This window comes from Girardinichthys multiradiatus, chromosome 8 (genome assembly GCF_021462225.1).
Source record: "Girardinichthys multiradiatus isolate DD_20200921_A chromosome 8, DD_fGirMul_XY1, whole genome shotgun sequence".
NCBI lineage: Eukaryota > Metazoa > Chordata > Actinopteri > Cyprinodontiformes > Goodeidae > Girardinichthys > Girardinichthys multiradiatus.
This window is the reverse complement of record NC_061801.1, coordinates 2422768-2447385: the sequence shown is the minus strand read 5'-3', so window position 1 is coordinate 2447385 and position 24618 is coordinate 2422768. Positions and strand designations below refer to the sequence as shown.

At 39.7% G+C, this 24618-nt stretch overlaps 1 protein-coding gene across 2 annotated transcripts; it reads left to right on the top strand.

Annotated features, from left to right (window-relative positions):
- The first annotated feature begins 734 nt into the window (after positions 1–734).
- Positions 735–23631, top strand: il6st (interleukin 6 cytokine family signal transduce). 2 transcript variants are annotated; one of them, XM_047372806.1, is made up of 16 exons: positions 735–945; positions 1263–1351; positions 5441–5746; positions 6266–6413; positions 7852–8006; positions 8111–8271; positions 8567–8729; positions 10153–10226; positions 10577–10829; positions 14219–14389; positions 16381–16482; positions 18939–19082; positions 19197–19340; positions 20090–20186; positions 20590–20671; positions 21444–23631. In XM_047372806.1, the coding sequence occupies exons 2-16, from the start codon at positions 1285–1287 to the stop codon at positions 22059–22061; spliced, it is 2685 nt and encodes an 894-aa protein (XP_047228762.1). In that variant the 5' UTR covers positions 735–945; positions 1263–1284; the 3' UTR covers positions 22062–23631. The 2 variants fall into 2 exon arrangements, with proteins under 2 accessions (XP_047228762.1, XP_047228763.1); XM_047372807.1 differs by having other exon boundaries at positions 737–945; positions 5441–5491.
- Positions 23632–24618: the final 987 nt, after the last annotated feature.

Sequence of the window (24618 nt, the reverse complement as noted above, 5' to 3'; positions counted from 1 at the left end):
AGAGATCCTTCTTCCACACGTTTGCTGTGTTCCTTACATGGCTTAAACAAGTCTTCCTTCAAGTTATGAGAGCCTCTGAAATTTTTAGGACTTTCTTTCAATATTAGTTTTCTTTCCCCCATTCTCTTGTGGAGGCCAGATTTGTAGAGTGCTACACTATTGGATTCTCTCTTTTTTTAACCTGACTTTCCACTTTTGTAGCTTCTCATTATCTACTCGCCAAGTTGTCTCGCACGAATGTTAAATCAGCGGCTAATATTTGCATGAGTTTCTTCCTGTAACTGAAAGGCGGAGACATCCCGGAAAGCCACAGTGGATCTCTTCCATACCAGTCAGCCGGCGTACGACCAGGCTAGAACTCCTTTGCAGCGAATGACATCGCCTCTTAAACTGTGCAATATTCAGCACCTTAAATGAGTGACGACCTGTCAGATGAGCAAGTTTATTATACCAACACGTTTTGAAAACATTTTTATAAAACAACAACAACACATAAACTGGTAGACAACATCGCTGATATGTCTATGTCCACCACAGAACCCGGCACGCCGCTTGCTTTGTGTAAATGGTGCTGAGCTAAAGAGACAAAATGCGTAAAGAAAACACTAGCCTTCCATTTGTTGTACGTATTTGACAGACACTTATTTTGACCAATCAGGTAGAAGTATGTGCCCGCTGGGTCTTTCTCTAGATCTGTAAGCTAGAAGAAGCGCAGCAGCTCCTCTGGTTTAATATCTCAGGTCTGTCATTATGGCGTTAGATCGTGGTAGAACCCGCAGCTGAGCAACATTATTACGACACAGCCTTTTCCTTACGGGAAGTGGGCGGTTCTAAACAAGAACCTCTGGAAGGGATGTGACTTACTGGCTCCCCACAATTAGGCAACTTATTTCGGAAAGTGTAAAATTTTGAAGCGCTTAAACATGCTAATTGTTTAGCAGCGGGGTAAGTTGTTTTTCTTTCTGCCTAAACGTAGAAACAATCTAGTTAACTGGCGTGACAGAGTTAGCTTGCTATGCTAAGCATGTGCCAAGTAGCTCTTATACGTTGCTATAAAAAGGGCCATGAACGTTTTGTCTGCATTCCTGTTGAACAATACACTTTAGATAGTGTTAGCTCGTTTGGATAAGTTATTTCAGCCACCAAGACAGACGCTTTGGTGACTGAACGGGATGTAAACTCCTGAAACTAGGGCCGTCATGCTACATACAAACATAAACTGTGATGTGATCGATGTGGTTGTTGTCTGTCTCTCATGTCAGTCTCGTGAACTTGATCGACACGATGTCTTCGGTGGTGCTGCAGTTGTTTGGATTGGCTCTCCTCACCTCTGTGCTCCTTGCTGAACACGGTCAGTTTTGTTCCTCCCGCTTTTCCAGGGAATATTATCTTTCAGGAAGAGGATACAGATCTATCTAACAGTGCGAATTCTTACTGCAGAATTATAGATATGCTGGATCATCTTAGATCTGAGGTCAAACTTCCAGTTGCATACATGAAATGAGGCCTTTCCTGACTGCTTTGCTTGCTAGCTTGAAGGAATTGTGTTTGTCCTTCATTCCTTCTTAATGGTTCCTTTGAATTTCAGGGAGAACTGTCATTAAAGCCAAGGGAACCAACACTAAGACGAGGGACAAAAATGTTGACATTCTAGGGAGTATTTGCTATCTAATGTTTATAAAACCATAAATATTTCTCATCAGTTTTATAGTGTAACTGACTGATTCCTAATAGTGCGGGGTTTTAATAGGCCACTGTTTCAGGGGACTGAGTTCTTTTTTGGTCCTGTAGTTACAAAGATCACAGAGTCTGCAGTAACTCACTGGTTAGGAATACTTTTACCGAGTGTACTTTTATCACTGTTCGTGTAAGAGGGTTACACTACATACATACGTACATGAGTGCAGTAATGGCTGATTGTAAATTACTTCGTTTTCAGTTTCTACTCATTTTAGACTCAGTTTAAGGCAAGTGTTTGGGGAAATAGCAGAAGTGGGCTTACAAATGATGTGGACAGCATTTTTTATAAATAGATAGAGAGAAACCATGTTATTGCATCACTATTATGTACTACATTATGATTAACCCACATTTTCCTGACTCTTGAATTTTTTTTCCCCCAATACTCTTTGAGCTTCAAAGACTAAAAATAGTATAATTTGTGTGGTCATTGATTAAATACAGGCCTCAAACAGCACTGGCATGCAGAATTTGCATCCATGTTACTTGAAATATAATATCTTACCAAATATCCAAGCAGTTCTTTGCAATTATAATAATGTACACATTCATGTCGAGATAAAAAATGCAATTTGATATATTGTGCAGCTCTAATACCAATACATCGAGTTTAGAAAGGCATTACTTTTATTGTTCTTATATATATATATATAATATGAATATTCTCGTCATTATAAATTTAATCATAGTAATGTTTTCGTAAATCTTTTTGTCTTTTATTTTTAAACTGAAATAAAACCAACATCAAACCAACTGCACAGCCTGGCTGGTTATCAAAGAATACCGAGGTTTAAACAGTTAGTTTCAATACAGTTTCCAGTGTATATGAGATTCCTGAACATATGGCAGAATGAGGGACGTTTTCTCCAGCTGTATGGAGCTCCCCTCCTTCTCCACCTGTAGCTGTGCACTGTGGGCCAGCTGGCTGAAAGTAGTCTGCTGCACTTTTTCTTCTAATACATCAAAGACAAATTTGTCTAATTCCAAATACATCTGGTTTAAAAAAAACATCATAATGTGTAAACCACTGGCGTGTCAGCAACTATTATTAATGTATTTTATATTCATGTTTTAATTTAATGTTTTAATATATTAATACAAGCTGGCAGCCTGAGCTGGTAGTCCAGCTAAATAACCAGCTATTATCAGCTCGTCAGACTTGTGTTTCTCATAAAAATGTTCTGCCCAATAAGCATATTTACTCTATTCTATGTTTGTGCTTAAGTCCTTGTATTAAAATCAAAAAAGCAATACACAATGTTATCTATGGTATTGTTATTTTAGCAGAGGTAGTAAGAAGTGTTACAATTCTGTATTTAAATGAAAGCAATTTGATTGTTTTGTATTCATTTTTGTGTAATGCTGTGAAACCTTAGTATTATTTCTCAAGGTTACTATGGCAGAATGTTGTGCTGCTAGATGTATCTCAGATTAGATTCATTCCACACAGTGTAATTCAATCTTTTATTTCTTTCTATTTAGCTGATTATAAGCTACAGCTAGTGAAAATCAAATCAAAATGTTTCTATAAAAATAGAATATTACATCATAGTGTTTGTTATGACCATGTTATACACAACCATAGAGCAGACTGCTGACTTGTTAGTGGTCCAGCAGACGGCCATCGACACCTTCCACACGAAGTGTGAGCAACAAAAGGTCACTGTTAAGGAAGCTGGCCATTTGTGTCCCATGTCCTTATCCATGACACAGCTTGCAACTGTTGCATTCCTCATGTTAGGCCACTCATAAACCAGAGACATCGTAATCATCTTACCTGAGTTGTGGTGAAAGCAAATCTTGCATTTCTTTTAGAAATCAAGGTCTAGAGCAAGAGTGGAGAGGCACAGAATCCACAAATTTGGTTATTTAATTAAATAACGTTTGCTCTGTTAAGTATTGTCCTATGAATACCAGCCCAATATGGTGGTGGTATTAGGACAATAGATGAAAGAGTGATTCGAGCTCTGGCATTCTTAAACCGCAAGCTCTGCACACATATGGAATAAATTCTCCATTACATCTCTCCAAAATGTAAGAATGTATTAATGAAACAATTCAACTCCAAGTTAAAAGTATTTAATTTAAGAAACTCTTTAACTAGGCTAGAAGAATTCAACTAAAACTACCAAACAAAACGAAGGACTAAGAATACCTAATGAACTTTATACAAATAAAAGGGAAAAGGGGACCAATAAAAATGATGCAATGATTGTACAGTTAAGTGTGGATATTTATGTTTCAGAACCAATGTTTTATTTTGAGGAATATGGAAATAGGATCAAATTCATCTTAAAAGTAATTAAGAACAATTGGTATGTGTTCAAACAACCAATTAACAATGCAAAATCAGATTGTTATTAAAACATTATTTTAATAAAATCATATTTTTAAGAATGATTTACAGGTCATAGTTTACATCAGTTACTACAATCAATCAGTATAACATAAAAGTCAGTATAAACACAGCAGAATTGACCAGTTATAGAATAAACACTCCTTTCTGTCCACATCTATTTGTTCATTTTCATCTTTCTAGCTTTATTGATCTGTCTTCATCTACATCTATTAGTGCTGGGTGATTATTACACTTCTTAATCTGGAATAACTGTTCTGTTATGTGCAAAATTCATTAATGAATTCAAAGTTGTGTTTGGTGGACTTACTTTAAAAGTACTTCTATATGAACCAAAGTGTAATAACATCTGCTTTACAGACAATGAAAAGAGATAAGAAGCTCATTAACTGCAATATTCTAAAGTAAAACACATTCATTATGTTTCAGTAGTTAATCAGATGTTTAATAAAAACCTAAATAAGGAACCACAGCAAATGAATAAAGGCTAAAGTCTGAACATTGAGACACTTTCCAGTCTGATATTCAGCTGGATTTCATGTGTTCACTTCCTCCTTATCAACATGTGTTTAACACGTCATTGACAGAGAGAGTGGGAGCTGGATTTTAGTCTGGAATCCCGCCTCCATCCATAAAGACTATACAATATGTTATTCAAATAAAGTTTGGCTTTATTTCAAATTTGCACCAGATGCATGCACCTACAGCACCAGATAAATGAGAGTTTTGGTCCATCAGAGCTTCCATACAAGGGCTTAATCCACCAGAATTAGTTTCTCTTGGTTTCCTTCTGGTCTGTGCTCTCCGGCTTTATTTAGAAAATAAATTAACTAGAAAACATTAACTTGACTGTTTGAGGACGTTTTTCCATGTTCTCCCCTCTCTGTTCCTCTTGTGGGTCTTCGCAGCGCAGCTGTACATCAACATGGGTGTGTTCCTCCACCATAACTTGATTTTCTTGAGGGGGTTGGTGGTCTTATTGGTGGGGGCAGTGGAAAATGGTATAGAACACCGTGCACTAACGTCAGATTGTAGGCAACTTTGGATCCACAGATTCTTCAAAGTAGAAAGAGTATTACTCTAGTGAGTTTCAAAGACATTCAGGTGGTAGGCCCACATTGTGTATTATTGATCTGATGTAATGTTTAAATGGGTTTTCATTAGCTGTAAACTAGAATCAGCAAAATGAACAGAAATGCAAGCTTGAAATATTTCACTTAAACTTTGGCTAAGCTAACATCAGCCTCAATGAATGTTACATTAAGAGGCAGAACTTGACAAAAGCTGAGAATGGAGAGGCAGCTTGCTGTGTTTCTGACTGAATAGGTCTTTCTCTTTCTACAGGCTATGGCAACCATCTGGTGATTGCTCCACAGAGTCCAGTGGTCGAGATAGGTACTAATTTCACAGCTACGTGCATGACCATTAACACAGATGAGGTCACTGCAGACGATCTCTACTGGAACCTATCAATTTCATCTGTTATACCCGAACAATACTACACAAAGATCAATGCATCAGCCCTTGCTGTGACCGTCCCGATCACCAGGGAAGAATCGGAGTGGTTATTTTGCCTCTGCAAGAAACGTTCCCCCTATGTGGTACTGAATAAAAGCATATTTACTCACGGGATCTGGCTCACCAAAGGCTGTAAGTTCAGCCAGCTCAATATGAAACATGTCTCATGCTTTTAATCCTACATGTAATGATTTGTGGTTTCTGCCATCATTTTTGATGCTAATGTTTGATTATCAGCTAATTTGTGTGTAGCTGTGAGGCTCCTATGATTTGCTGTATTTCTAGTAGGGCTGCTTAATATGTGGAATATTTATCTTTATCACTGTAAGCTATTTTCTCCCATTACCTGGACAGACTGCTGATTATCTGGAGTCTATGTTTGCTTTGTAACCTGAAGCACATAGGGAATAAAACCTTTTTATTACTTGTTTATTTACCGTAAGTCATGTCATTATCACAACCTTTACAAATTTTAGAGCATATTAAATGTTTTCTTAATAATGTGCAGCCCTGTGGTCTAGTTTAGTTTTTCTGTAACTAAGCAACAGTTCTGATTATTAATGAGGTGAATGCTTTATTTAATGTGAGATTCCTGTAAACAATTGGTCGAGTGTTTTTACTAAGATCTCTCTTTACGTGTCCAAACAACAGATCGTCCAGTGAGACCAGAGAACCTGTCCTGTGTAGCAGAGCAGGAGAATGACACCATCTCCCCGTTTTTAAGCTGTAGGTGGGAAGTACTTGGTCCTCAAACCGAAGCTGTCCAAACAACTTACAAACTGATGGTGGAAGTACTTCTGTGAGTACTCCACTGTTACTGCATGTCACTATTTTTCATTTTATTTTTAGTTATGTAAAAGTAAATGATCTGTTAGTATCTGTGTTTAGGTTATTAATGCCAGTCAGTTTTTACTTACTCTGAACACATTCTGCATGTTTTCACCGGCGTCTTCCCACAGAGACGAACTGAACCCCAAACCATTCAGACTCTCATGGTGAAATGTTTGGGCATTGAGTCACTCAATGGTTCTACTTTGTGACTTGAACATTTTTACATTTCTTTTTCTACGTGTTTCTGTTCCATGCTGAAGAGCAGTTGAAACATAATTAGTTTCACAGGATTTCGTACGTTTTATTCTTGTCTTCTAAGTGCTTGGATTTGATCAGTCTGTTGGCGTTTGTTTCTCCACCTGCTTTTTGAGAACTGACCCCATGTTCTCCGTTGGGTTAAAGTATGAGGATTTTCCTGAATACATTTATCATTTTTTGCCTTGTGACACAGTGCTCTACCATGCTGGAAAGTCATTGCTTAGGTTTTTCTAGATTGTTTTGGAAGAAGTTGCTTTTGGAGGACGTTTTGATCCCAGTCTTTATTCATGACGGTGCACTGGGGAAGACGTCCACTTCTGTGGATGAAAAGTCACTCGACACATTGGTTGGATCAGGATGGTTCAGTTGTAGCTCTTACCGCTTCCTTTCCAGACAAATACATTTCCAGATTTCCTTATCAAAAGGACCGATCAGACAAAAATAACCTTGCAACAGTCCTGTACCGTCCATCTTTATACTTCTGCAGAATCTGTTGGTCTTACATGTTTTCCTTGCACTGAAGCAGCTGTCCATCTATGCTGTCCTTCTTGTGCCAAGGTTGGTGCTAACACGGTGACAACGATTTCCTTCACATTATAGAAACCAGTCTGTTAACTGGATAGAGTGATTCTGATTCCAGCTGGACTCTTCCACAGCGTCTCCTGTATTGAAATGAAATGTGCTGATCATTGTGTGTCAAGGTCGGACTATCTTAACAATTAGACCGAGAGGCCTCAGAGTTGGTTAAAACACAAAGCTTTGGGACGTCACTGTGCAAACTGCACATTCACTTCACAGACAGTTCTACTTGATGTAAACAGAAGATTAATCTCAGTGCTATACAGCTTTCTCACAGTTGTTTGGGCTGTTAGGCTCATGTAATGACTGCTAGGACTTAGAGGTGATAAGCCGCATTCTGCAGAAGTTGGTGGCCTGAACTGAACAGTGTCCTGCAGTGGTGTGAGAGCAGACACACACATTCAAGCTTCAAATTTTCTGGTATGATTGTGGTTCATGCACCTTATGTGAAACGTTTTTAGATCACATATCTTTGTTTAATCGTACAGTGAGAGAGTTCAAGGACTAAAATTGTCATGCAGTGCAACTTATTTCATCTTCTATATTCAATAAAACTCTTTTGTCTCCAGTGGGAACACCTACAATGTAACAACAACTCACAACAGGGCCCGTGTGTCTCTGGGCACCTTCCCCAGTCATATGGAACTGGATGTTTGGGTGCTAGCACATAATTTACTGGGAACAATAGAGTCTGAGCATTTGAGACAGGATGCCAATGACTTGGGTAAGTAAATGTCTGGACATCCTGTTCAGGTTTTTTTGTTCTGTCCTAAACAGACTCTTGTGTACTTCTACAGCCTCAGTTCCTGACTGTTTGATCTGTTTCAGTGAAAGCATATCCTCCATCCAGTGTGAAAGTCATTGCTGAGCAGGGTTTTCCCACTTCACTTCTTGTAAGCTGGGCTCATCCTATTCATAAAACAATAATAAAACTGACTTATCAAATCCGGTTCTGCCCACATGGATCCCATACCTGGAGCTATTTACGTGTAAGTGATCCACACTCATTCTAGTTGAAACACTGGTTACTCTGATCATCTGGTATAAAAGGAAGGAGCTGTCCTTCCAAAGATTCAGCTTATTTCTATTCAAACACAGTTAATCTTTCATGTATCAAATTTGAGCTATTTTTCCACCAGCTTGCTGATTCTTTAAGTGAATATTTTGAAAATAGATAAACCAGTTCTTCTCTCCTGTAAGATAGCAGCAGACATTTCATTGATATCATGGATACTGAGGATTTTCTGGTTTTACACTCTCATGGCTGCGGTATTTGTTTTACAGGTACCTCATGCAAGTACATACGACGACAAAACTTCCTTCAGACTGCAGAATCTTCAACCAGTTAAAGATTATGTTATTCAGGTGCGCTGCAAATGTTTTAGGAGCAACCTTTGCCACTGGAGCAACTGGAGTACCAATGTTACTGAAACAACACCAGAGGATCGTGAGTGTTATGGTTTCACCTCTAGACTAATTATACAGATATGGAGTTAGATTTGTGCCAATAACATCAAGCAGAGCCTTGTCTGTGCCTGACGTTTTGTTAGCAACATATCCACCATCATCTCAGACTGAAGGGTCCTTTCTATGGGCAGGAGCTTGTGCCATCAGAAACTGGATTTGGATTGCTCACACCGAATCTGTATTTGAGTAATAGGGAATGAAATGCATTGGTTTGAAAATGAATTTCCCTAAACTGAAACTGAATTCATTTGCTTTTAAAAGTATTGTATTGACAATTCTGTTTGACTACTTTCAATTTTAATTCCAAAATTCAGTTTTTTGTGTCACACATCCAAGTCCTTGAGAAAAGCCAGAGTGTAACAAACACACATTCACTGATTTACATCAGGTTAAACTTCCTTTACAGTATTTTGAGCTGGAGCAGTGGAGCGTACATGTGTTGGGCTAGACACATTTTCAGCACTATGACGTATAAGAACAAGGCATCATAATGAGCTACCAGTTGGATCAAAGTATACATTATCAACTACACTAAAATAATGGCAAAAAACAAGGAACAAAGTACTTCTACTGATAAGGGTCTGAAATAATGAAAACAAATACTCTAGCAGCTACTTTTATTCAGCCGTGTGCCTCTCTGCAAACTGGAATTAAAAATCACTTTCTGAATTGACCTGAGGAGAAAAAGGGAAGTTAAAGGTCTTACATCTGATGGTAGCCGAGTGCTATAAGTATTTACAATGTGGCAGCATTCTGTATGCTGCTGAAAGAGGCTGCTCTCATCAGAAAACTCATGGAGGGCTGTACTTTGTCAAAAACAATGAATTTGTTGGTAGTACATGTAAAGGTAACATCCACATGCATGATGGTGCCCAGGATTTCTGTGCAGATCATTGGCCACAGCACCACACGGCCCCCGCTGGCTTGTTGGTATTATATGGTCCAGATCACCACCTAGCATCACTTTTCTGACAGGTTTGTAGTTCCTCAGGCACTAAACCAAAGGCAGCAAACAGTCACGTGGTGTTCAGATCCTTTTCTATCCAAACTAGCTTTACTGTTTTAACACGTTATACGACAGTAACTCTTTGTTTACATGTAAACGCTGCTGCCAAAGATCACCTTTGAGGTTGTTACATGACCTAGCCCAACCATCAAAGAGAAAAAACAGCATTTTTGCTCCTGCTGGTGTATTTTTCCAATTCATTAAAGTTACTAGATTTGGCTACAATGAAAATTTCTGCCCATGCCTGTATGTTTTACCATATATGGTACCTTTTGAGTAAAGCAGCAGAAAAGTTGTCGGCCTTAATGATCCTATAAACCTGCACATTTCCCCCTCACTGTGTAACATGTGAGTCATGGATTTCTGTTTCCCTTCTATTTTTCTTCTACTGGCTCAGGACCTACAAGTAAGCCAGATTTGTGGCAGATCTCTGGGAGGGGGAAGAGTGAAGAAGTGCAGCTCATTTGTAAGGTAATATCACATTATGTTGTAAACAAAACTATTTAGCCCAAAAATCTGAATCTGAAAATGGTATATATTCTAACAGGTGTCTGAAACACTTATCAGATTTTAGTCTCCAGTGAGATGATCTTAAAAAGTCCACATGAAATGGCACTTTAAAAATGAAGCCAAGCTTGTTGGCAGCACAACAATGGTAGAGACAAATGAATCACTTTCCTGAATTGAATGAATCGGCCATGCTGGCTGTAATCAACAACTCAATCTATGCAGAAAAGATTCTCCCACTCAGAAGGTAGGAATTCTCTTATTCCATCCATTCCTGAAACTGATTATGTGTGTGTGTGACTTTGACTTTTCAGGATCCTGAATTTTCCAATGGAAGGATAACAGCATTTGGCATAACAATTCAGTACCACAAAAATGGAAGTTTGGAGCGGGAGATTATCCCAGTTAACGAGTCCAGAGCAGACCGCAGCTCCAATCAGAGGAGGGTCACTTTGCTTAAAAGGATTTCCCTGGCTGACAAACCATTTGTAAGAGTGTGTGTCATTGCCAACAACTCTGTGGGGACATCTCCAGAAGCTTGTTTGGGCATCCCTGCAAAACCATCTGGTAGGTGTCTCCTGTCACTGAGGTGTGCAACGAAAAATAACAGCTACTGTATGTATACGTTTTAGCCAAGATAATCAATGAAAGATGAATATTAGATTAACTTGTCCTCACCTGGAGAATCAGCCTGACCAGAATAAACCAGGATACTTATAAGAATAGTTAAAGCACAAGACATAGAAGCAAACACAAGAAGTGTCTTTATTAGTATGTGGACTTGTAATGGGGTAAAAAGAGCACCACAGGAAACAATGTGCAGCTGTGCTGCTGCTATTATGAATACTTAATACCTTAAGGCTCGTCCACAAGAACATGTATATAGTCAGGAAAATTAAGTATTTGAACACCTGCCAATCCGCAAAAATTCTGGCCCTCAAAGACCTGTTAGTCCGCCTCTAAAAAGTCCACCTCCACTCCACTTATTATTCTAAATTAAAGCAACTGTTTGAGGTCGTTAGCTGCATAAAGACACCTGTCCACTCCACACAATCAGTAAAACTCTTAACTACTAACATGGCTAAGATCAAAGAGCTGTCCAAAGATACCAGAGACAAAATTGTAGATCTCCACAAGGCTGGAAAAGTCTACAGAGCAATTGCCAAGCAGCTTGGAGAAAAAAGATCAACTGTTGGAGTAATCATTAGAAAATGGAAGAAGCTAAACATGACTGTCAATCTCCCTCGGACTGGGACTCCATGCAAGATCTCACCTCGTGGCGTATCAGTGATCCTGAGAAAGGTGAGGAATCAGCCCAGAACTACACGGGAGGAGCTGGTCAATGATCTGAAGAGAGCTGGCACCACTGTTTCCAAGGTTACTGTGGGTAATACACTAAGACGTCATAGTAGGAAGGTTCCCCTGCTTAAATCAGCACATGTCCAGGCCCGTCTTAAGTTTGTCCAGAGGAGTCATGGAAGAAAGTTCTGTGGTCAGATGAGACCAAAATAGAACTTTTTGGTCTTAATTCCACTCGTTGTGTTTGGAGGACGAAGGATGATGAGTACCATCCCAAAAACACCATCCCTACTGTGAAGCATGGGGGGGGAAGCATCATGCTTTGGGGGTGTTTTTCTGCACATGGGACAGGACGATTGCACTGTATTACGGAGAGGATGGCCGTGTATTGCCAGATTTTGGGGAACAACCTCCTTCCCTCAGTTAGAGCATTGAAGATGGGTCGTGGCTGGGTCTTCCAGCATGATAATGACCCGAAATGACCTCTGTAATTGCAAAGAAAGGCTACTGTATCAAATATTAACATTAATTTTCACAGGTGTTGAAATATTTATTTGCGGCAGTAACGCACAAATAAATTATAAAAAAATTATACATTGTGATTTCCAGATTTGTTTTTATTATGTCTCTCACAGTGGACCTGCACCTAAGATGAAAATGTCAGCCCACTCCATGATTTCTAAGTGGGAGAACTCGCAGGGTGTTCAAATACTTATTTTCCTCATTGTATATAAAATGTCTGCTCAGGTTGAAAATATTTCAGCTCTGCTGTGGTTTCACATTAATTCTATGCCAACAACACAATGGTAACAAAAAAGGTAACAGTGCTTATCTTTTTAACATGTATTTAAGCTTGTTTGTGCATAAATATATCATATATATATGCATTAGAGAGATCAGTTGCTGATTGGTTCATTTTTCTGCGTAATCAGTCCTGACTGGTGACCCGCTGGTTGGAAACACAAAAAGCAGATCATTGTTTAATCTGTGATACAACATACTAAAGCTGGAAGTGTTGCAGTCAAGTCCAAGACCAGATGGTAGGGTAGGGAGACCTACACCAAACCAGTAACAGACCATTTTCAGGACCATTGCTGTAAACATCATAGTGTTGTTAGTGCTGCAAATAAAAATGTGTCTGTGATGGGTCATTAGCAGGCTAACCTATTGCAGGACTCCAGACTAACTGGTTGCTCTGGTGCACCAAATTCCATCAGGTGCTCCAAAACAACTCATGGATGAACCCAAACTTGTATGTAAGCATGCCGTCAACTACATGGCTCTGGTCCAATACATCTGACAAGCTGGTGACAATTTAAACAGACAATGCAGACATGTCTGTGAATCTCATATACCCAGCTAAATGATAGTTGAGTGGAGGCAACAGGTGGATGAGTGGAAAATGCTTCTCCTTGTTTTCTCATCGCTCTTGTCTTTCTTGGGATGTAGGGGCACAGGAGGCAGCATTCATGTTTAAAAAACAATTATTGGTTGCATTTGAGTGAAGCCAGGAGTTCCACATTAAGTTGCAGTAAAAATATGTTGCGACTGTGATCTTGACTAGTCTTTAGGAAAAAATCCAGAGTCCAGCACATCAGAGTTCGAGTCAAGACCAGGGGTCTCGTTTGTTTTTTACTAATGCACATTTCTACTTTATCTACAGAAATAAGCTGAAATGTAATGTTGAAGAGGTCAAAGAATTCTATTTTGAAATGTTTAAACAAAAATGGTCAAATTCAATTTTATATAAGCCAAAGCTGAGAACCTATATTCTGATAAAAGATCATTTTGGTCCTGAGTCTTATGTTACATTAAATCTAAGTAGACTTCAGGAATCAGTGTGTGTTCAGGTGAGGTTTGGGATTTTGCCTCTGGCTTTGGAGACAGGATGGTTTCACTGTGTTCCAGAAGAGGAGCAGACATGTTAATGCTAGTTAAATGATATTGAAAATGAATTGCATTTTGTATTTTACCGTCCTTTTTTATTATGATTTGAGAAGGCAACCATTTTGTATATTGTTAAATGTTGCAGTACAGTTATTTACACAGTCAGATGAGGATAAACTCAAATATTTAAGTATGAGCCATTTTATTTGGCTCAGTTTTTGTTGAGTGCCTTGCTTCAACATAAGAGGATATATTTTGTTTGATATGTTTTATTTAGATGTCTGCCTAATATTTTTTTCTTTTTTATGTGTGTCTTGTAAGCCTGTGCAGGCTGGGCACTTCTAATAGTGCATGACACCTGATAAGTAAATAAATAAAAATATATATAAAAATAAAAAAACATTGCATAGGATCGGTACCAGAGGTGCACCCAAAAACTGAAAATGACGTACACCAAAGAAACAGGAATGTGATGGTGAGAAAACGTTTGATGAAATGTTGTGTAGATTTAAGTTGGCCTATAGGCCTTTTTTGATTTATCTGAAAGGTCCTTATGTATAGTTATGGCTCACCGGCACAAGTATAAATAACACTGCAGTTTTGAATGCTTATGATAAAGTGGGTCTGTGGTCCTGTACAGATCCTATAGAGGTGACTGGATCTTTAATATCATTTATTGTTAAAAATGCTGACTATGATGTTGGGTTTGATCAGACCTTTAGTTGGGCTAAATCTACATGGGGCTAACAGGGTGTGTGTTTCTCTTCCAGAGCAACTAACAGTAAAAGACATGAAGGTGTGGTCCCAGGAGGGTCAGATGTTTGTGGAATGGAAACAGCCCAACAACACAGCTGTAACTGAATATGTGATCGAGTGGGTCAGCCATGGAAAAAGAGACTGGCAGAGAGAAAACAGAAGCACCAGAGCAACTGTGATTAAAGGTTAGCTGTTCTCCTTTAAGAGTTCTCAGTCATCCAGGTCAAGGTAGTCAAAAAAACTGAATCAAAAGCAGCTGGACATCTCATAATTCTTGAAGATGTTTCAACCTTTCCCAGAGGTCTTCTTCAGTGTACACCCTCAGACAAAGACTGGTCCATCCCAAGGACAGAACACCCAAACCCAAGCAGGATGGCATGGTTAATGGAGTTCAGGTAGTGCACAGATCTCTACATTGGAGAAACCAAGCAACAACTATACAAGCATATGGCACAGGAGAGCCAACTGTTCAGGTCAGGATTCAGCAGTCCACCTGCATCTCAAGGACAAGGACGCCCATGTGAGGACGGCGACGTTCACATTCTGGACAGATAAGACAAATTGGAGGAGCAAAGGAAGCCATATACATCAGACATGAGAAACAATCCCTTAGGACTGGATTCACTGTTGCTTCACATACAACTCGGCACTGAAACTCCTTCCAAAGAACTACCAGGGCAATTCACACCTTCATTTATGTGACAAGGGTAGCAAGCCTAAGAGGTCAGAGAATGCCCACAACATGCCGAGGAATGAGCATCACAGGTTTACATTTGAATTAAAACCAGGAGCCTTAAAACCTGGCTGCTCCCTTTCAAGAACTCAGAACTGAAGAAGACCCCTGGAAGAGTCTACAATAAGTCCAAGGAGCCCAGTTGCTTTTGATTCAGTTTTTTCTGAATAGTTAGTCATAAATGCTGATAACTCTCAACCATAAATATGGTCAATATTAAACAGTAATGGTATTCTGTGCCCTGCAAATTGAAGCATTTGAAAAGGTCTGTTTGTGAAATTCTCTCAACATGCTTGTCACACTTTAAAATCACAAACATTAAGCATAAATTCATAAAGCTGCTTTTGTATCTGAGCCGCATTAAAATCTCCTCCAGAGCATCACCTGTTACTCACTTGTAGATTTCATCTACAACAGACTGGCTGCTACAGGCCAACATGCTTCCTTTCACAGTGCTTTAGTTTCCTGTACTTAATCTGCACACATCTGACCTTTGTGGGTCTCTTGACTTTATGTGGTAATACAGATCCAAAGATTTTATTCAAGGATTTTTATTGTCATACCAGCTCACATTTACATGTTAAGATATGAAATTCAGATTCAGGTCCCGGTTAAGAAGCCTAATACTTAAGTAAAAATGAAAACTACATATAACATACAAAGCTTAGTCTAACAATAAATAGCAATCAGTAAAAATGTATGCAGAGAAGAGCAAAAGAAGAAATATACAGTTAAATAGTGAAGCTGAACTTAACTTTGCAAAGTACTAAATTCACATGTAAAGCATGCGGTAGTCTTTGGTGCATCTTTGGTGGGTGAGGTGTGTAGTGAGAGAGTCTACAGAGTGTGGCTCGAGTTCAGCAGTCTGACAGCTTCAGTTTCTGAACCTGGTGGCCTCGCTCTGAATGCTCCTCAGCCGCCTGCCTGAGGGGAGGGGCTGAAACAGTCTGTGTGCAGGATGGATGGAGTCCTTCATGATGCGGAGGGTCCTCCTCCTGCATCGTGATGTGTAGAGGTCTGAGGGGGTGGGAAGACTGCTCCCCACACTCCTCTGTGCAGTCTTTACCCCCCTCTACATACATGTGGTCTTTTTATTGGTGACATCCAAAGGGTTTTGTGAGGACTCTGAATCCTGACTGGAAACTAGGGCTGCAAAATATGTCAAACCACAGTCATCCTTGCAGTTTCAGTGTGTGCAGTATCACAATTATAAGGAACTACCGCAATATTTCAGCTGTTGAGCATTTAAATTAATTCAAAAATACTTTATTAATCCCAAAGGGAAATGAATTTACAGTAGTCCTTTATGCCCACAGCTTAGTGACCAAGGACAGTGTTAGGGAGAATGCCCCAATAATTTCATGTCATCCTTCTGATCTTCAGCCCTGATGTTCACCTTTATTTGATAAAACAGTTTGGTTTGTTTTTCAATGTCAAATCCAGGGGTGCTTGACCGCTTTGTTTGCTACAACGTGTCAGTGTATCCTATACAGTTTGGAAGGATCTGGAAGCCAGCATGTTTAGAAGCCTATCTGGAGCAAGGAGGTAAGATGGACTGAATAAATGGTTTATTTATTGATTTCTCTGATATCTTGCTTTATTTGCTGACCTTTTCTTACTTTAGGAAACAAATTCTAGCACTCTACACTTGTTATTGGCAGCTATCTGTGGCAGCTGAAGGGTAGATGTGGGTTTGAAGAATGAGTAAATGTGAGAAAGCAAATCTGCTCCACTGCAAAAGTCTAGAAAAAATAATAATCATTTCTTTAATGGAATCATTTTTTGTTTCTAGCCTGATGTGTAATGTTTCAGCTCCGCTTTTATCTGCTGTAGTAACACTTCTATTTTTAGAGCATGCACTGTGATGAATAGAAATAAGTTTCTTCTTTAGCAGTGCGTTTTCACACCTAATTCCACGCCTAATTCTTCAGAATTTGCACCATTTTTATTTCTTGGAGCGCTGTCTTCTTTGGTTTCTATTGATTCGGCCACTTGTTGTGGGTCACTCTTCCATCACTAAGTGCACTTAGATACCTGCTGGTTGGTTTGTGTAGAGGTTGGGTGAAATTTCTAATATACTGAAGTGTGTAATATGTTGGTCCACAGGTGATGTCTTAAATTATGACAATGTCTTGTAAAACACCGTATTAAATCAACAGCAAAGTGTGTAATTGTGAGGTAAAAACAACAATTCATGGTTATCAGTTTTTTTACTCATAAAAATTGGGAAATGTTGCATGCATTTTTATTCAGCCCTCCTGAGTCGGTACTTTGTGCAACCACCTTTTACTGTAGTTATGACTTTGAGCCTTTTAGGGTGTGACTCTCCTGGCTGTAGACATCTGGAGACTGGAATTTATGCTCATTCTTCTTTGTGAAACAGCTCAATCTCAGTTTGGATGAATATCAGTTTTCAAGTCTTCCCACAAATTCTCAATTGGATTTAGTTCTGGACTTTGAATTGGACATTCTAATGCATACATATGCAGTGGTCTAAACCATTATACAGCTCTGGCTGTATGTTTACAGGTGATTTCCTCCTGGAAGGTGAACCTTCACCCCATTGTCTTCTTGGTTGCATCTTCTAGCAAGTTTCCTTCAATATTGGCCTGTATTTATCTCCGTCCATCTTCTTGTCATAGCTGACCAGGATTTTCATTATCATAAAATTGGTTCACTTCTTACCTGGATCTGTCACCGTGGTAACCAATCTTTGTCCTGTGAAAATGAGAAATTGAAAAGGATGCTGGTGCTTTAGCGCCCTCCTCTGCTCCTTTCTCCTCACTAAGTTATTCTGCTGTGCCTTAGTTTGACAGAACATCTTTGTGCGATATCTCAGGAGAACTGATCCTTATCTACCTAAAACATTTATTTATGTCAAGTTTGTTCCTTTTAGAAAATGAAGACTGGAAACTTACGGTAACTGTCTTCCTCTGCTAAAATGACTTCCTCTGAAAAGATGTCCTCGTTATCATACTCTTCAAATCACTACATGTTGCGTCTGTATGATTATCTTAATTTCCCCTTGAGAGGGATCAATATATTTGCCTGTCACATGTTGAATAATTATGTATTTATTTGTCTAAATTTGAAATCCATGCATTATTTCCTTCCCCTTCACCATTATGAACTACTGTGTTTGTCTATCCCTCATTATCCCTATAAAATCCATTGAACTATGTGGTTGTAAAGTGAATATTTTCAGAGTGTGAATAGTTTTACAAGACACTTTATGTCTCAACAATCAAGAATACATTTTTAATATTGTCTTAGGTTTTAGATTTTTCTCACTGTCATAATGCCCTCCTGACAGCAGAGGGCACACTACTTTTCTCCAAAATATAAACACTGTGTCAAAAGGACAGAGTTAGTTCATGTGATTTCTAGCCTTTCAATTTAGGAATGGAAAAAATGACTTGGTTTAAAAGGTAATTGGTTCTGGATTTATTATTCAATAGTTTGTTGTGATGTTCTTTGATTGTTGGACTTTTCTTTCTCATAAAAACAGCAGAACTAACAAACCTTGTCTATTAGTCTACTGCCTTGAACAATAAACAAGCTGTTGCCCCTCATGTCATTCACTTGTATGCTGATTGTACGCTGGGGTCCCTCTGAAGAGGCCTGTCTGCATTACCACCCAGGTGCCATTTAACACGTTGAATGACTGAACTTACAGGATAACTGTACAGAACTGTTATTCTTAGCTGCTTTTAAAATGGATTTCATTGAGTAGATGGGAAAATGTGTTTGTCTTTGTCACAACTGAGTGGTTTAAATTGGGGCCAGCCCACCCATCACAAAGCTGCAAATATGTATGCAACACTGCTGTGGTTCTGTTACATGCATAGGTTAATATGAGATTAGTTCTGGTTTCAAATTGTTCACTACAAAACAGCCAGAGAAGTTACCGAACGTATTTTGGTTGTAGTTGTTCTGTATTTACTCAAATTGGAACCAAACTGGTACGATCAGCTCGGATAATGTCTTTGGTTTGGTTCCAGCTCCTTTACAGGGCCCTTCTATTAGCAAGAGCAACCCAGCATATGATAAGGCAGAGCTGGTGTGGGGTCAGATTCCACTGGACAAGAGACGGGGCTTCATCACAAACTACACAATATTCTACAGAAAAGAAGATCAACTTCTTGGTATGTACCTGCTGCAGATATCATGACAGGTTCTTCATGTAGAGGAACGCAGGAGTGGTTTCATAGTGTCCTCAGCTGTCAGCCTAAATTACTAGTTTTTGTTGTGCTCCTCAGAACCCATTCATGTCCCAGCTAACATCACCTCCTACACTCTGACTAAACTGTCAGGCAACACCAAGTATGATGTGTGGATCAGAGCTTCAACCATCGCAGGCTCAGCAAACAGCTCCCATCACTCATTCAGCACTCTGAAATATGGTGAGTCACTCTGTATGCACCTGTTTCATCAGAGATCTTCTATTAACAAACTCTGGCAAGCTAATGTGATGGCTGTGTTCTGAAGTGCTGCTTTTAGAGGCTTTGATGCCATTTTTGTTCACTCTTATACTCCAGTTCGGGCACAATTTTCCAGAAAAATCCAGATTAGTGTGGGTTAAAGAAAGATGATATGAAAACCCTGATTATTCATTTAAAGTCCTCATAAAATAACAGCCAACCTACTGGAAATGAGCAGACTGTGAGTAAAGGCAGAAAGAGGTTAAAGGTAACTCTAAACTGTAATGTTCCAGGAAAGAGATGAGTGTGCCTGTGCACATGTCCACTTTTAAGCTGTCCATGAAAAAGCTGTAAGGAAGGAGTGGCCAGAAAAAAAAAACAAGTCTATTTCTCTTTCCAGCAAACCAGATTTGCAGGATTGGACTGTTGGAGGAAACCAGAGTACTAAAACACGCTCAAAAATAAAACTCTACACATGAAGGTTCCAGCTGGGATTTGAACCCAGAATCCTGTTTTGTGGCAACAGAAACGTTAATCTAGGTTTGCATATTGGTCAGAAGAATAATGGCTAAATTGATGTCAGGAAGGTCGGGAGCAAAAAGAATCAATCTGATAAAAGTAAAGGTGTCAGCTTTAATAAACTTTGTCCATTAGTTTAAAGTGTATGAAAATAAATGATGTAGAGAATGTGGTGATGATGGTGGTAATCTGTGGTCCTGTTTTCCTCTCAGCACCAGGAATGGTTGAGGGCATTGTAGTGGGAGTGAGCCTCGGCTTTTTGTTCTTCGTTCTCATGACTATCCTGCTGTGCATCTACAAGAAAGATTTGTAAGTTCCACTTCAGCATTTCCAAGAACTTTTCTGTGGGTCTTGTTCCTTTCTCCAGATGTTGTAGCTGCTTATAGTGTGCTCAGCATTTCAACACAGTTTATTTAGAACATTCATGCTGTAAGGTTCCTCTGAAGTGGCTCAGTGATGGCTAGTTGCATGTTTGGAGGAGGGCTCTCTGGTTAGGTCCACCAGCTGTTAAGTTCCAGGGGAAAATGTCAGGTCTCAGAGGCAAAATGCACCATATGATTGTATACAGCCACTCAGCAGTTTATAAGGCAAACCAAAAGAGTGCCTGGTTTTATTCCTCATTTCAGAGGCATGATGTAAATATAAAAACATGGTCTGGTGTTGGTTTCCTCGCTGATAGCTGTATAATGTCAGATGTTTTTATCCCTTACAGAATAAAGGAGAACCTCTGGCCTCAGATTCCTAACCCTGGAGAGAGCACCATTGGAAACTGGTCTCCTGATTATCCTTTAAAGGTAAACTCATCCAGAAATGATTTTCTGTAATACTGGCTCTGCTCCGTATGTAAAGGCAGAATGTCCAGGGTTACCCTGTGCCTTGCATTCAAGTAACTAATGCTAAATACTACATGGAAACATTCAGCTTGAAGCAGCTAAGACTGAGTGATCCTGTAGGTCTTATCAATAGCATTCCCAAAAAACACTATCAGAACATTTACCGTGTGGTTAAATGAAACATGTTTCAGAATGTGTTTCTACAGTAAGGCTGTGAGGTTTTGATTTACATGAATGAACGCGTTCATTCTCACTATGTCATTCATACTGGTTGAGTTCATTATGTCACTGCAGTTCATACATGTTTACACTTGGAATGAACTGAACAGTCCTGTTGGTGACCATCTGGAAAAGTATGGAACTCGAATTAAATATTTTACAACTCTAGATAAGTGTGGGGAAAATATTCATGTTCACATTCCATTTCCTTTCTCATTTCTAAAAGTTCCGTCCATTTATCCATCCATCCTTCCATCCATCCACCCATCCTTCCATCCTTCCTTCCATCCATCCATCCATCCTTCCATCCATCCATCCATCCACCCATCCTTCCATCCATCCTTCCATCCATCCATCCTTCCACCAGTAGGAAACGTTATTCTATTCATAGCAAACATTTGCTTTTATGATTCAAAAATATTCTATATAGGCCTAAAAACTCTGGACCCTCAACCCTTGAAGAGTGGAATTCCTTTAGTCTGAGATGTTAAGGTGATCTCTTCTTTCTCTGCAGGCAGAAACTCCAAAGGAGAACTCTGTGTCTGGCGTCTGTGTGCTTGATGTCGGAGTCTGTGAAGTAAAGCTTGGCTTTGAAGAGGACAAGACCAGTCTGTCTCTGAAGAAGGACAAATACCTGTCTGAGGAGCACAGCAGCGGCATTGGTGGCTCCTCGTGCATGTCCTCACCTCGCCAGAGTGTGTCTGACAGTGACGAGGGCCCCGACCTTGCTGATTCCACAGCCAGCACTGTGCAGTATTCCTCTGTTGTGGCTTCCAGCGGTTACAAGGGGCAGACCCCCAGCTCCCAGTCGCAGCATTCAATTTTTTCCCGGTCTGAGTCCACGCAGCCGCTACTGGACTCAGAAGAGCACCCAGACATGTTGGTGCAGGAGGGATGCAGACAGGACCAGCATTCTCTCAGACAATCCTTATTTACTCATAGTGCAGAGAACCAGAATACCATTGAGTCTGATGATGTCAGTCTGCAAGGGGTGGAGCAGCATGACTTCTGTCCGCTCAAAGAGGACGCTGAGCAGACCACAGAGTGGGACAGCCTGTCTGCTGCTGATGGAGAGTCTACGAGACCAGGGTCCAGCTACATGCCTCAGTTGGGTGGTTACAGACCTCAGTAAGAATATGTCTGACTATATCTTATATTTCATTTCAAGCCTTTGACACAGTGATAGAAAACTGTCCGACACTCATTTCCTCTTCAACATGTTTATCGTGTGAGGCTTTATAACGCTTTGTAACATATTGTGAATGATAGCCTGTAACAGTAATGTATGACTATCAGACTAGACCACCCCCCAGTATCTTGTCAAACTAATGAGACTGCTGAATGCTTGGAGTCTCCTCCGGACTGCGAAGAAGTTCAAACTGAATCTGTTGTCAAAGAACATAGATGAGGCAAGATTTTGTCAAACAATTTTTGGCTGTGAGATAAAATGGCAGTTAGCTGTTATCAGCATTTATGCAGTCAACCTGAAAACTGATTTAACTGTGTGTTTAGCAGCTGTTCATTTAGAGAAAACTGTAATGATACAGCTCTGCAAGCATGACCACCACAAGGCTTTCCCACACAGCAGTGACACATGTGACCTGTGTAAAGAGTCAAGGATAGAGATTTATGGTGGGTTCTGTGTCTTTAGTAACCAATCTGAACACTTCTGCACTTCTGATGCCTTTTTAAATAAAACACAGTCATCAGCATGTTTCCAGGTAACTAGTCATTTCTACAGTAAACTCCAGGACCACAGGAAGGTGGAAGAGAAACCTGTTCCAGTTTCTGCCTGTTTTCAGCTGCAGGCTGATCTCAACAATGGAACAAAAACCTGTTTGTGGGAGCAGATCAGCCAGACTACTCTTTTTGGAAAAATGTGAAAGTGGCCTACAGCCTGTTCCGTTGCACCAGAGTGAAATGGAGACTCCACAGGGCAGAGTGTTCGGTGCTCCTGGAACCAGAAACCGTGCAGATCATATGAAACTGACAGTTATGTTACAGAAAGAAGGTGGTGCTTGTTTATCATATAGCTGCAGTTTAAGTGAATACGTGTTATCTTGAGGTTTTTATAGAAACACAAAAACTACTAATCAGAGAGCTATAATAAAACATTAGTAGGAATTGCTTGCAGTGGCCTAGCTGCTTGTTACTGACAGAAAAGTGCTAAGTGGACATATGTCTGTACTTCTGCTTATTTCTTAAATTTTTTCCATGTTCCTTGCCATGTTACCTTCAATTGTTCTGGCTCTGAGCATTTCTTCTGTTTGTTCATGTCAGTTTCTTTCTGTAGCAACACTTCACAACATGTACTCTCAATGGACCCGACAGGACAAACTGTTTCAGTTGATATTCAATTCAGTTTAATTCCAGTTCAGTTCATTTTTTATTTTTGTGATTTCAATTCCTGATTAAGACAAATATCTTTGCACACTGAAGTGTTAACGTAATGTTCAGCTGAAACCTCTATAAACTGCTGGTGAGGAGATTGGCACTGCAGCAAACTCAGTTAGGGTTTGACCTTTTTCTTCTTCTTCTATGCTTTCAACTCTGCAGAAATGTTACCATTTAGAGCTAGGTGTTATCATTTACATCATGTCTTTTTTAGCTTCAGTATATACCCTGCACTTGAATGTGTAACCAAGTTATCCTGTTAAAGTTAACCTGTACTGCATATCAATAAAGTTTCTTTCAGATGCCTACATGTGGTCTGGCTTATTATCATGTGACTTTGCTTTTTTGATTGATATTGAGCCTTTTTCCTTAATTCGGGTATTTTGTCTCAGATTGACTGACACTAAATCCCCTGCCAAAAATATGGAGTCGCCTCTCTTGCTAAATGTTTTTTTAAAGGGGAAAAACATGCGTGACTCATAAGCTATTTGATGTAATAAATGAACATTTTCTGTTGTTAAATATAAAAAATAAGAAATTTGTAACTGATAATGTAAAGAACAGTATACATTTAGATCAATATTTGTGCTTCTGCCATAGTAATGTGAATAAAGGTAAATATACAAATGGGTCAGGAGTTAAGGGAAAACTTGATTTGAGAGCATCAACAGAGAAAAATAAAGTTAAAGAGGAATGGTGAGAATCAGACATTGCACTGTGTTGTCCGTTCCCTCCAGGTCAGGGGTCAGTCTCTGCTTCAAATAGAGAAGTTTAAGATCTTGATGCATATTGTTCCTGAGTATTGGAAGTTAAGGAACAGGAGATAATTCAATGGATTGGAACCTGGTTTGCTGTAATGTGAATGTTAAGATCGGCTGTGGAGAAGAAAAGGCTTAGCCAACGCAAAGATCTCCATTTACTGTCTGACCTTCACCTAGGGACCTGAGATATGGATTGCGACTGAAAAGAGATAAACCTCCTGTGTAGGGTGGCTGGGCTCATACTTATAGACAGAGTGAGGAGCTTTGTCATCCAGAGGGAGCTGGGAGTAGATCTCCTTGTCGAAAAGAGTCAGCTGAGACAGTTCAGGCACCTGATCAGGATGTATCCTGGGCACCTCTCACTGGGATTGAACCCAGGGGCAGACCTAGAATTTAATGGAGGGACAAAGTATCCTTTCTGGCCTGGGAATCTCTTCGGATCCCCCAGAATGAGCCAAGGAGTGTGGCTGGGTAAACGGATGTCTGGGTTTCCTTCCTGGACCTGTTGGCCAGATTTCAGGTCAGTGGAAGATG